Source organism: Stegastes partitus, unplaced genomic scaffold (genome assembly GCF_000690725.1).
Source record: "Stegastes partitus isolate 25-593 unplaced genomic scaffold, Stegastes_partitus-1.0.2 Scaffold559, whole genome shotgun sequence".
Taxonomy (NCBI): Eukaryota; Metazoa; Chordata; class Actinopteri; family Pomacentridae; genus Stegastes; species Stegastes partitus.
This window is the reverse complement of record NW_007578290.1, coordinates 407,512-418,977: the sequence shown is the minus strand read 5'-3', so window position 1 is coordinate 418,977 and position 11,466 is coordinate 407,512. Positions and strand designations below refer to the sequence as shown.

The 11,466-nt window shown below is 45.3% G+C and overlaps 1 protein-coding gene across 1 annotated transcript in view; it reads left to right on the top strand.

Moving 5' to 3' along the window:
- LOC103362177 (potassium voltage-gated channel subfamily H member 6-like) overlaps positions 1–11,466 on the top strand; it is a 37,657-nt gene that overhangs the window by 798 nt on the left and 25,393 nt on the right. Inside the window, exons 2-4 of the mRNA XM_008288467.1 lie at positions 990–1,220; positions 9,410–9,574; positions 10,778–11,064. Coding sequence (XP_008286689.1) covers positions 990–1,220; positions 9,410–9,574; positions 10,778–11,064 — 683 coding nt within the window. The remainder of the gene's footprint in view (positions 1–989; positions 1,221–9,409; positions 9,575–10,777; positions 11,065–11,466) is intronic.

Here is an 11,466-nt window from a genome sequence, read left to right as displayed (position 1 = left end):
TAAATGTTGGGCTCCTTCCTGTGTGTTGTTGGGGGTAAATGTTGGGCTCCCTACTGAAGCGTATCTGTGCTGATACCATGCAGCTGTTTTGTCTTTTATTTTGTAAAGCAGAATGAACGTTCGTATCAAAGTGTCAAACACACCTGAACAGACCAGGTACGTCTGTGCCGGTCGTCTTGAGGTTCCAGTGATTCCTGTAACACTCCATTAGTTATGATGGAATGGTTGAAACGTGTCTTTGTTCAGTAGAACAGTGACTGAAATATAAGCGCTGACTCAGCTGGAAGCCTTTTGGTCATGCTCATATACACACCTGGTGAACAGCTGCTGCAGCCTCATGTTTGCTTACCCTGCTGATGTGAGGACAGGAGCACATCTGCATCTGTAGCTCTCCACCCCGTCAGTGTCCAAACCGTGGATGGTCACTGGTGTGGTGTGTGACGTCCATCATCATCTCCTTGTCTTACTGATGCTAAGCTGAAGCTGGTTGAGCTCACACCAGCTGACAAAGTTGTTGATGAACTCCCTGTTTTCCAGTTGCTTTCCCTCAGATGCACATCCTACGATGGCTGTGCCATCGGAGAGCTTCTGGATGCGACGGCGTTCTGTGTTGTGTGTGAAGTGTGCAGAGGGTGTAAAGGAAAGGGGAGAGCAACAACACTGACATCTCTCACAGTGTCTTACTGTCTTTTGTACCTTTTTATGGCATTACTGGCCACAAGATCAGTTTTGTATATTATTTTATATATATTTACAATAATATTACAGTTGACAAATCACATGATTAGTGTGAAAAAAGACTGTTTCTTGCAATCCCAGGAATCTGGTCCATACATCCTTCAGACTGTTGAATCCACGTGTCTCAAAGCGAGTAAATGTTGTTTTGCTTATGTTTTGTGTCGTGTTGTCGAGCTGTGAGCTGCACAGAAGATGGAAAATGGAAAGTTTTTGCGTCCTCATCATTTCACCTTTTTCCTCTTTCTTGACAGACCGAAAGTTTATCATCGCCAATGCACAGGTGGAGAACTGCGCCATCATATTCTGTAATGATGCCTTCTGTGGGATGTGCGGTTACACTCGGGCGGAGGTGATCCAGAAGCCCTGCACCTGCAGCTTCCTGTACGGACCTCACACCAAGAGGGCAGCAATGGCCCAGATGGCTAAAGCGCTGCTGGGTGCAGAGGAGAGGAAGGTGGAGATTTCCCTCTACACTAAGGATGGTATGAATTTACTAACTGTCATTTCCATAGATTCAGACATTCTGTGTATCTGTTTTGGTAAAATATTGCTGATCAACTGCATCTATGAGGCCGTCACACAGGATTTAACCAGACAGCTATCTGGACAACAAGGACCTCCTCTATATGCTTCTGTAGTCTTATTTTTTGTGAAAGAACAACAAAATATAAATGTACCTGACAGACATGTAACACACACACACACACACACACACACACACACACACACACACACAGGTCAGACCACCCTGTTCTCTTCAGTGTCTTGTTCATGTTAACGCCTGGTGCCGCTAAAGGTCTATCAGCTGAAGAATACGATGAACAAACATGCAGCTGATCCATCATCCTTTCTGTCCTGTGTGACCTGCTTCAGCTTCACTGTGTTCCCTGTAGGGTCTATAAGAGGCCGTTTCATGTCAGCAGCAGCACATGCAAAGGCCTGGAGTGGTTTCCTGCTGACATTCAGGCCGTAGCACAGCTCAGAAGCTGTCAGCTCTCACATAACGCCTAAAGCAGAAGGATTATGTGAAGCCACAAAGGCAGCCATCTTGGCTCTGCTGGAAACTGGTATGAGTGAGAGAAAGGTAGTGAAGAACCTGGAGATCTCCAAGACAGCCGTTCATTACACCAAGCAACAACCAGCCCACCATGGTGCTACCACATTGCTAGCTGGTGGCAGCAGGAAACGTCTTCCTACCCACCAGATGACCGAGTACTCATCTGTTCTGTGTCAGGAATCGTTGTCAGACACTGTGGAGACGTGGGACTTGTTGGAAACCGACTTGTTGAAGCTGGTCTGAAGTCACACAGGGCAGAAGAAGTCCTTCATCAACCAAAGGCAGAGGAAAGCCCGGTTCCTCTCTGCTGGGATCACAAGGATTGGACTGGTGATGGTTGGGCTCAGGTTCTCTTCAGGGATGAACCCAATGTTCAGCTGATGCCCACTCCAGCCCACTTCCTGGTGAGGAGGAAGCCTAGAGAAGCCTCCAGACCAGACTGTCCTGCCCCTACAGTAGAACATTGGGGTGGATCAGTGACCATCTGGGCTGGTTCTAGTTTGGGTGGAACAGGGTGAATGGACCAGGTCATGGACAGGCTGCTCTAGAAAACAGTCTTCTGCCATCAGCTGGAAAACTCTTTCCTGCCTCCAGTGACTGAATTTTCCAACCAGACGATGCCCCTTGGCACACGGCGAGGTCAGCTAAAGCCTGGATGGAGAACCAGAACAGTGGAACCATGCCTTGGCCTGCTCAGTCACCAGATCTACATCCAACTGAAAACCTGTGGAAACCATCAAAGGCTAAATGGAGAAGCACAAGCCCACAAACAAAGCACATTGGGGTGAATGTGAGCAGCAGGAACCATGTCAGAAGCTGGTGCCTTCTGCAGTAAACCTGGTCTTCTTATCTTTGCTATGCTGCTTTAGCACTGAGAGGAGACACAAGTTGTGTCATCAGTGTAAAGACAAAAAGAAAGCAAACTTAAATTTAGGTTAACTGAGGTTAAGTGGCACAACCTCTCCTTCAGCCATGTTACAGAATCATGTAACTCATCTTTAACTGTAGCCCATCATTGTGACCACACCTGTAAAGCTCCACTCATGATCAGCCAACAGTCAGCCATTGCAGACATGAAAGTATCTTATCACAACTCTAGTCACACATGGTCTGTGCAGTGTGAACCTTGGTTTCTGGTGTCAAACCCATTCACTTCATACAATGCAAGTTACGTTGCTGTTATGACCTTAACTCTTATTTGAAAAGAAGAATAAAAAGCATACACCATCTGGTACTTGACATAAGATCTGTAAAGTGTAGACACACAGGGAAGAAAGTAAAGTGAGAACAGGGAAGTTCTGGAATAACAACAAGGGAGAGCATAGTGCAGAACCAGGTGAGTGTTTTATGAAGATGGATTAAGCCTTAATACAGTTGAAGCAGGTGAGTTATATAAAAGTTTAACCTCCATGTGTGCCTGTGTGCTGAGTGAAGGTCAGTGCCAGTGTTCAGGGAGAATGAGTAAAGTAGGATCATTGTTTTCATGATAAACCCAAAGAAATGATGAACTGGAGGATTAGAGATTATTGGAAAGAGCCAAAAGATTATTCAGTCCTCCCTCACACGAACACACACAGTTCAGTGTTCATCTCCTAGAGACCTTCCCTAGTCTTAGCCTACATGTATCCTGAACTTTACCTTTTCTCACTATTTAACCAAATCTTCATTTATTATAGTTGACTATTTAAGCAGTACTCTCTCTCTCTCTCTCTCTCTCTCTCTCACACACACACACACACACACACACACACACACACACACACACAGTTTTACCATATATCAGGCATACATGGTAAAATCAACTGAATTAATTTGACAGAAGTAAAAAAAATGATTAATCTGGGTTATGGGGAAATAAATATAAACTACCGTTAGCATTTACTGCAGCAGCATCACATTTACATGTATAATGATCCATCCAACCATCATCTCTACACCTTAACTCTCAGTTTCTCTCAGTTCTCAACTTTACGTACAGTTTCTGCCCAGAAACACTGCATTTGTTAACTCTGTCAGAGTCGATGGGAGGTGTTTGAGGTGGACAGCCAGTGTCCACGGTGCACCAGTCACACCAGAGGACAGGGTTCATATTCAGAGTCCAGCATAGGATTTGGTTGATGCAACAAAAAAAACTATAGTTAGGCTTTGTACAAGACTGTGGTTTAGATTAAATGCCAATAAGGGCTTTCCTGTCTGCAGTCACTGTAGACTGTTTCTGTATTACACCAGACCAGGATCTGTCTATAACCCTAACCAGGTTCTGGCAGTGCCTCAATATGCCTACATACAGTCTTTATTCGCATAAGTTTAATAAAGGTGTGGTCACTACATGTCAAGAAAGGATATTTAGATGCAGAAAAATATGCTGTCAGTGATCACACAGTACTGTTTCCTCTTTATATTTCCTTCAAAAAGTAGTTCCTGCGTGTTTGGACAGGGATGGAGACAGGGTTAAAAAAAAGATTTTTTCCCATTTTATGAATGTCTATGTGTGTTTTCACTTCTAAACAACCCAAATCAGCAGGCTATGTTGTTATCATTTTAATGTATGATTTCTGTGTAGACAGCGACACTTTTTGTCTGTCAGATGGAAAGACAGGTTCTTACATGGGCATCAGATCTGTAAAGAAACAGATCGGGGTAGATGGATCAGTAAAGCAGGAGACCTCCCAAGAAAAACTAAAGCAGAAGTCCTCTGATGTTCTCTGTGGGCGCCTATGTGTAGCCCAGAATGTGGCTCGTCTAACTGTACCGCCAGCTGTGATGACCCGAGCTCAGAATCTGTGCGGGCGGACCCAACGAAAAAGGGAGGCAGGAGAAAAAGGTTAAAGGAAAGGATTTATTAACAAGGGAGGGGGAAGTTGGGGGTGTCCAGGTGAGGGAATCCAGTGGAGGGTGTCGTGGTGGGGATTCCAGGTGGTAGGTGGAGGTGCGGTGCTCCAGGAGCGGTGCTCGTGCGAATCCTTTTCCCGTGAAGTTCTTCCCAGTGGAGGTGCTCGAATGGGGATCCGTCGGGTGAAGGTGCTCGTGGCCGTGGGTTCCCGTGATGTGTGCTCGAGGGAGAAGAAGAGGCAGGCATGTCGGGAGAAGCACTGGAGCTGGAGCCGAGACGAGACGCTGGAGATACAGGGGAGAAATACAATGAACTTGAGACACTTGAAAACGGTAGACTTAGCTTGATGCTTCCCGAGATGTAGCTGCTAAGCGGCCTGACTGTACCACGGTGAGGAATCACAATCATCTGGCGCTGAAGGTCTGTGAGCTGCCCGTATTTGTACGGCTGGCTGCTGATGAGTTGATGTGCCGCAGCTGTCAGCGCTTGATTGTCTCATTCAGGTCGGCTCCGCCCAGCCTGCAGGGAGAAGAAGAAACACGCCCACCACACACCGAGACAGAGAAACAAGCAATGCACAACACAAACTATACCATCCTAACACCAGCGTGGCAAATGTGCATATGCTGGGAAAATAGGTGCTTCAAACAAATGTGTGTTTTGAGGAGAGGCTGTGCGAGGACCTTCTCTGTCATCCACAGACCTTTGTAATTCATCACTAAACAAGTTGTACATTAAAGCAGTTGCTGCTGGAATCTGGACGTATGTACGTTCCAATATGTTGTGCAACACTGTGAAGTTCAACATTCTTCTGTATTTGATATGAAAGGGGCGGCATCGTCTACATAGAATCAAATCCTGCATGTCTGATGTCTGCTGTTCATGTGTTTTCATAGTCATGCAGAAACAATGATTGAGCCTCAACTGATGGATACATGACGTTGTGTTTAAAGTTAAGCTTGGTGATAAAAGAAGCAGACTTTGATAAAAGAGTACCTTACCAACCTAGAAGCAGTCTAAGCCTAACATATGTGGTTGTGGGGTTGTGTAGCTTCCATTAGCATAGAGCAGGACCACAGAGCAGACAAAGTGACAAATAGACTCCACTAAATATCCAGTTTTTGAATCCCGATAACATCAAGCCAGTCAAGAAGCTGACGCTGAAAAGATTCTGATCCCTTGAACATCTGTTGAGTGAGCCTAGAAATCCCTCAGCCCTCAACGTGATCTGCAGGACGAGCATATTTCTGTTCCTGACACATTCATTTTGACAAAAAGACAGAAGCTTCAAGATGCACTAAGTCGGGTACCTAAACATCTCCACAAGCCACAGTTGGTGTGTATTTTTTTCAGTGTTTATGAAATAAAACCAGTAATGCCACATGCATTGTATTTACTTCTTTTTACTCCAAAAGTCATGACAGTATTTGTTGTCCAGGTATTTATAGCCTGCAGATGCTGTATTTATGCAGTATTCGTTCTGTTTATTATCCATAGTGGTTCTGCAGCATCACATCATGAATACTTCATGTATGTTCACTCTTTAAATGGTCTTGTATGATTATTCAGTCAGTGAGCCTATTAACATGCTTGATCTGATGACAAACCTATACACACCGTCGCCCATAAAGTTGGGATGATTGTTGTTATCAGACACACTCCTTTTATTTCTGTTTCCACACATCAGTAGTCACTTCTGATCAGGTGTAATGATGACACACTGAGTCCCAGCTAGCAGGTGGAACCAGTTCTGACTTGAGGATGTGACTGAAGAGTGGGACGTCCTGCTCACTGACTCCATCAACCAGCTGGTGGACAGAACGCCACCATGTCCGAACACACTGATCCATGTCAGGGGCGGCCAGACTCAGTACGAGTGACTGAGGGACATCTAAACAGTAATACTGGACTTTCTGATGGATGATCTCCTCAAACAAGTGTTTCCTGTTAAAGGGACCAAGGTTGAAAAACTGAAACCAAACCCTTCATCCTGTTGGTCAATCCCTCCAGTTTGGTTTAAGCCTGAACACACAGTTTGCAAAAGTTCATTGTGCTTTTGTGTTTACTGTGATATGTATTGTATGAATATGGTGATATCAATACATTTTTGAGAAGATGTACACTATTTATGAAGAATAAATCACACTGTCACAGTCATTTCATGAGAAGAGGTAAAAGAATATGTCAGTCCAACTTTGTGGGCGACGGTGTCTATACAGCAGCTCTCTCCTGATGGACAGTTTGAGTTCCTAAAATATAATGCTTGAGACATTCTAGACATTTTGTAAGCTGGTGTGTTTGTGTGTAATCCTACATGTATTCTGAGAGGACCAAGGGCTTGTGGAGCTAGATGTCTAGCTGAGATGGTAAAGGTTAGGACGAGGGGCCAGGGCATGCATTAGTCAGTCAAGTTCCTCACCAAGATAGAAGTGTGTGCGTGTGTGCGTGTGTGTGTGTGTGTGTGTGTGTGTGTGTTCTGCAGCAGATGTTCCTTCAGTCCTACTGTTTTTAGGAAGAGACAGTTTGCATGTTGCTACGTTAATCTGTCCTGGCTGCAGTACAGCCCCGGTGGAGACCAATCACCTCCTGATGTTTGTTGGTAGATGCAAAGGGAGGGGGAGGGAAGAACTGCACCAAAGTTCAGGTTAGATTAATCTGCTCACAGTTTGCTGTGGTTTCAGTAATCCCATAGTGGTTCAGGGCTGATGTAATCTTAACGAATAGAAGACTAATATAATGTTTGACTTTCAGATAGGACAGAAGAAGACTGACAGCTGTCAATAGAAGTATACCTGCATTAATCAACACCACTGGATGCTGCAAGAGAGCAACAGTTAGGGAAACGTAAAGAGCAGAGACAGAGCTTGACAGACGTTCTGTATCTGGGCTTGGACAGGGAGAGGAGGCGTGCTGTTGTTTCCTAAACTTGAGCTTTATTAGTTGTGATCATCAAACAGAAAAAACAAAAACACAATGTGAAATAAACTCATCGATGTTTAGCTGACTGGAGTTTTAGCTTTCTGCATGTGTGTGATCAGCAGGTCAGACCTAACTGTCAGCTCCTCATCACACATCTGAGGGTCCGTATGTCCAACTAGCACCTATAAGTGGTAACAGGAGGACACGTCGATGTCAGGAGCTAGACTTTGTTCCTGAGTACCTTTTTATTGGCCAGCTGTTTCCCACTGAAGAGGCTTTAGATCTCAAATTGGAAAGCTTTCACATGGGAAGATGGTGACTGGAAGTGATCCATCATCTGTTCTTTTTGTAAAACCGTTGATACCATCACCTACCTAACAACTGCAGTCATGAAATCAGAAACCAGAAATAGAAATTCTGAAGAATAACAAAAAAAAAGACCAACCAGTCTTCCGTCTTCAAAACCAGCTGGATGGCACAAGACGAGATCTCATTGTGTCTGCACCACTCGTGTGTTGTCACAGTGAGCTGTGAGCTTTTGAATTACAGTAAAAGACTTTAGCTAGGACCTGCTGATCAGAATGTCTTATTTTCAGGATGTATAAGAGCTGGTCAGGACAAGGGACACAAACACTTGAGTGGATCAAACTGAGTATAGAATATATAGCAGCCTGCCAGGGATGGGTGCATGACTGTGTGCTTCACGTGAGGACTTGTGTGTGTACACATGAAATGAACGAAACCTGTGCACTGTGTGTTTTACATGAGAACACCTCTGTGTTTTTGTGATGTGATCGTTTTGTGAATAAACAGCAGCTGTACATAGAAACGTGTATGATTCATCTTAGAACAGTCCTTATCTCAAAGTAACTTTGGAAATACATATATTTTGGGGTTTCTGTGTATTTAATGAAAAACGTTTTGAAGTACTTCCTTTAAAAAAAAAGTCAGCAGGCCCATTTCAAAACCTCTCCTATCTTCTGTCCTCGTTTTACACCCACTGCTCCTCACCATCCTTCCTCTAGTCCTGCTGTCTCCATCCCATACCTGCTACTGCCAAGTCTTTTAACTTCAACTTCTGCTGAGGTTTGCAGTTTGGCTTCATCATGACCCACGAACACACACGAGCTCCACACATGAATCTACAGACTCAACAGCCTTTTTATCCCAGTTGCTGAAGTTCTTTCATGAGTTCTGACTACAGAGGTTCAAACAAGATTATTCAATCCTGTACATGAGTCTAATATCATTGAATCATCATATTTTAAAGTTTTGAAGTTTAAAATCAAACAACACCTACCTGTTGATGTACTGAGCCTCTGTACCAGGGCGTGTACTGAGACCGGCATGCCAGACCCTCTGAGACAAGCATATGTTAAAGATCAGCAGGCAAGAAGCTCAGTCCTGTGAGAAGATCACTGTAGGATGACATCAGTTACTACCACAGCAAAGACATCAGGTCCACTCGCCTCCTTTACGGCCATCTGGTCCTGCACGCTGCCCGACTTTGATCGAACTACTGCAATGGCAGAACTACAAAGACTTTCCTGTGCTGGAACATACAACTTGCTGAAACAATACACAAAGCTGTCGTCTGTCTGGACGATGTCTAGTAACTGATTTGTAAACCATCACCATGAACAAAGTGAAAAACATATAAGAATGATGCCATATGCTTTCAGGCTTCAGCTCCAGGAGATGTGTAGCTTACTGAGATAAGTGTCACTCAGATGATCTAATGAGCAGCATCCTCATCATTTTCACCCAGAAAATACTGAGAATTGCATGAATTCCAACCAGAAGCAAATCATGACGACATAAACAGGATGTTTTCTCCTGTGTGTGTGTGTCTGTTGCTGCAGGTGTGTGCTTCCACTGTGCAGTAGATGTGGTTCCAGTGAAGAATGAAGACGGCCTCGTCATCATGTTCATTCTCAATTTCGACCTTCCCACCGATGCCAGATCAACCAACAGCTCTCCAGCTGGAGAGAACAACAGAGTGCTGCATCTTCCCTGGTTGGCTCTGGGTACGTTCAGTCAGAGCTGACCGATTGTCAGTCTGCATGAACTATTTATACTCTGGCTTGGCTGAATACGTAATCATTGATGGAGAAACGTGTGGCCGTATTGCCCAGTGTGTCCAGCTAACTTATCCAGTAGTCAACATCAATCTTGCATTCATGTAGCATTTCGACTAAACCCTGACTCGTGTGTTTTAAATGTGTGTGCCTATGAAGACTGGTGTCATCACATCCTGTCTTGTCTGGACTGATCCCCACACAGGCTTCTGCTGGACAGCATCAGTTTCATTTTCTGCACATTGATATGCACACATCATCATCCATCCATTAGCTATACACCACTTAATCCTCAATGGGACGCCAACCGGCGACCTTCTAGCTGCGAGGCAACGGTGCTAACCACCGAGCCATCTAGCAGCCCATACATTATCAGGTCGGCGGTTCGATTCCGCCCTGTAGCCTGTAACCTTAGTCATGGTCGTTGTGCCCTTGGGCAAGACGCTTCACCAACTGCCTGGTGTGGAGGTCAGGATGGCAGCCAGGCCTCCGTCAGTCTGCCCCATTGTGGTACAACCGTAGCTACCACCACCGGATGGATGTGTGTCAGTGAATAATTGACAATTGATTGTATGCGCTTTGAGTTACTGGTGGAGTAAGAAAAGCATTGTATAAACCTAATCAATTCTTCTTCTTCTTATTATTATTATTACTATCATGTGTCTTATTATCCTTTCTGAGCTTATAAACTGTGAACCATTGGCATTTATTTCACAAAAAAGTTGTATTTCACTCTTACTTTTGTTAGGCACAAAGTCAAACACAGCTCTGGAAGTGGGCAGATGCACTGCCAGCTGGCACATGGACTTAGTGTGGGGCAGTGGGTGTGGGGGTGGTGGGGATAGGCTTTGGACAAAATCTGCCACATGAATGAATGGAACATAACTGCAGTAGGGATGGGACTGAACAGCCAAACATGAAGTACCAGCTCTTTTCATGTCACCATGCAGAACATGGTGTTTTAGGACTGTACAAACACATGACATCTCTGGGACTATATGGCCACACAGGAAGGCAGTCTGCAGCGCCCAACATCTCGACAGAGCCACTTTATTGAAAAAAGGCAAAGCAGATCTGTGTTCCACCCTTTCTTTGTTATTCAGGTCCGACAGTAACTGACCCGTCTATGTTCTCCTCTTGTGCCCCATTCAGCTCGGCGCCAAAACCTGTGCCCCCTCCTCCGCTCCCTGAGCCCCACCATGGGCGTCCTGCCACAGGACACAGGAGTGGGTGCATCGTGCAGCGCTCTCCCTCCCCTCGGACACGAGTCTGTGGCCCTGGACAAGCTGCTGTCCCTTCCTGAACGACAGCAGCTGGAGGAGGCAGGAAATGGACTGATGCTGTGGGAGAAAGAAGAATCGAAAGAAGAACAGATGAGAGGAGTGAGGAGTGAGGAAGATAGAAGGAAAATTGATGGAGGTGATGCAGGCGGGGTGCAGGTGGATACAAGAGCAGGGAGAAGAAGCAGGGAGCTTCACACATGTTTGACTCCAGCATCAGCAACCCCAGCACTGGCCCTGGCGCCGTCACAGGCTCCTCCCAAGTAATGGCTCCAAGTGGTTTTATGCTCTGTTTATCAGTAGCTGTGTCATTAGAGCCTAAACTTAGAAGGGCTACATCCCCCAATTACTGTGTGGCAGATTATTATTATTATTATTGTTATTATTATTATTATTCATCCATCCATCCATCCATCTTCTCCCGCTTATCCGGAGTCGGGTTGCGGAGGCAGCAGCCTGAGCAGAGCCGCACAGACTTCCTGATCCGCACATACCTCCTCCAGCTCTTCCGGGGGACCTCTCGGCGTTCCCAGGCCAGTCGAGAGACATAATCTCTCCAAC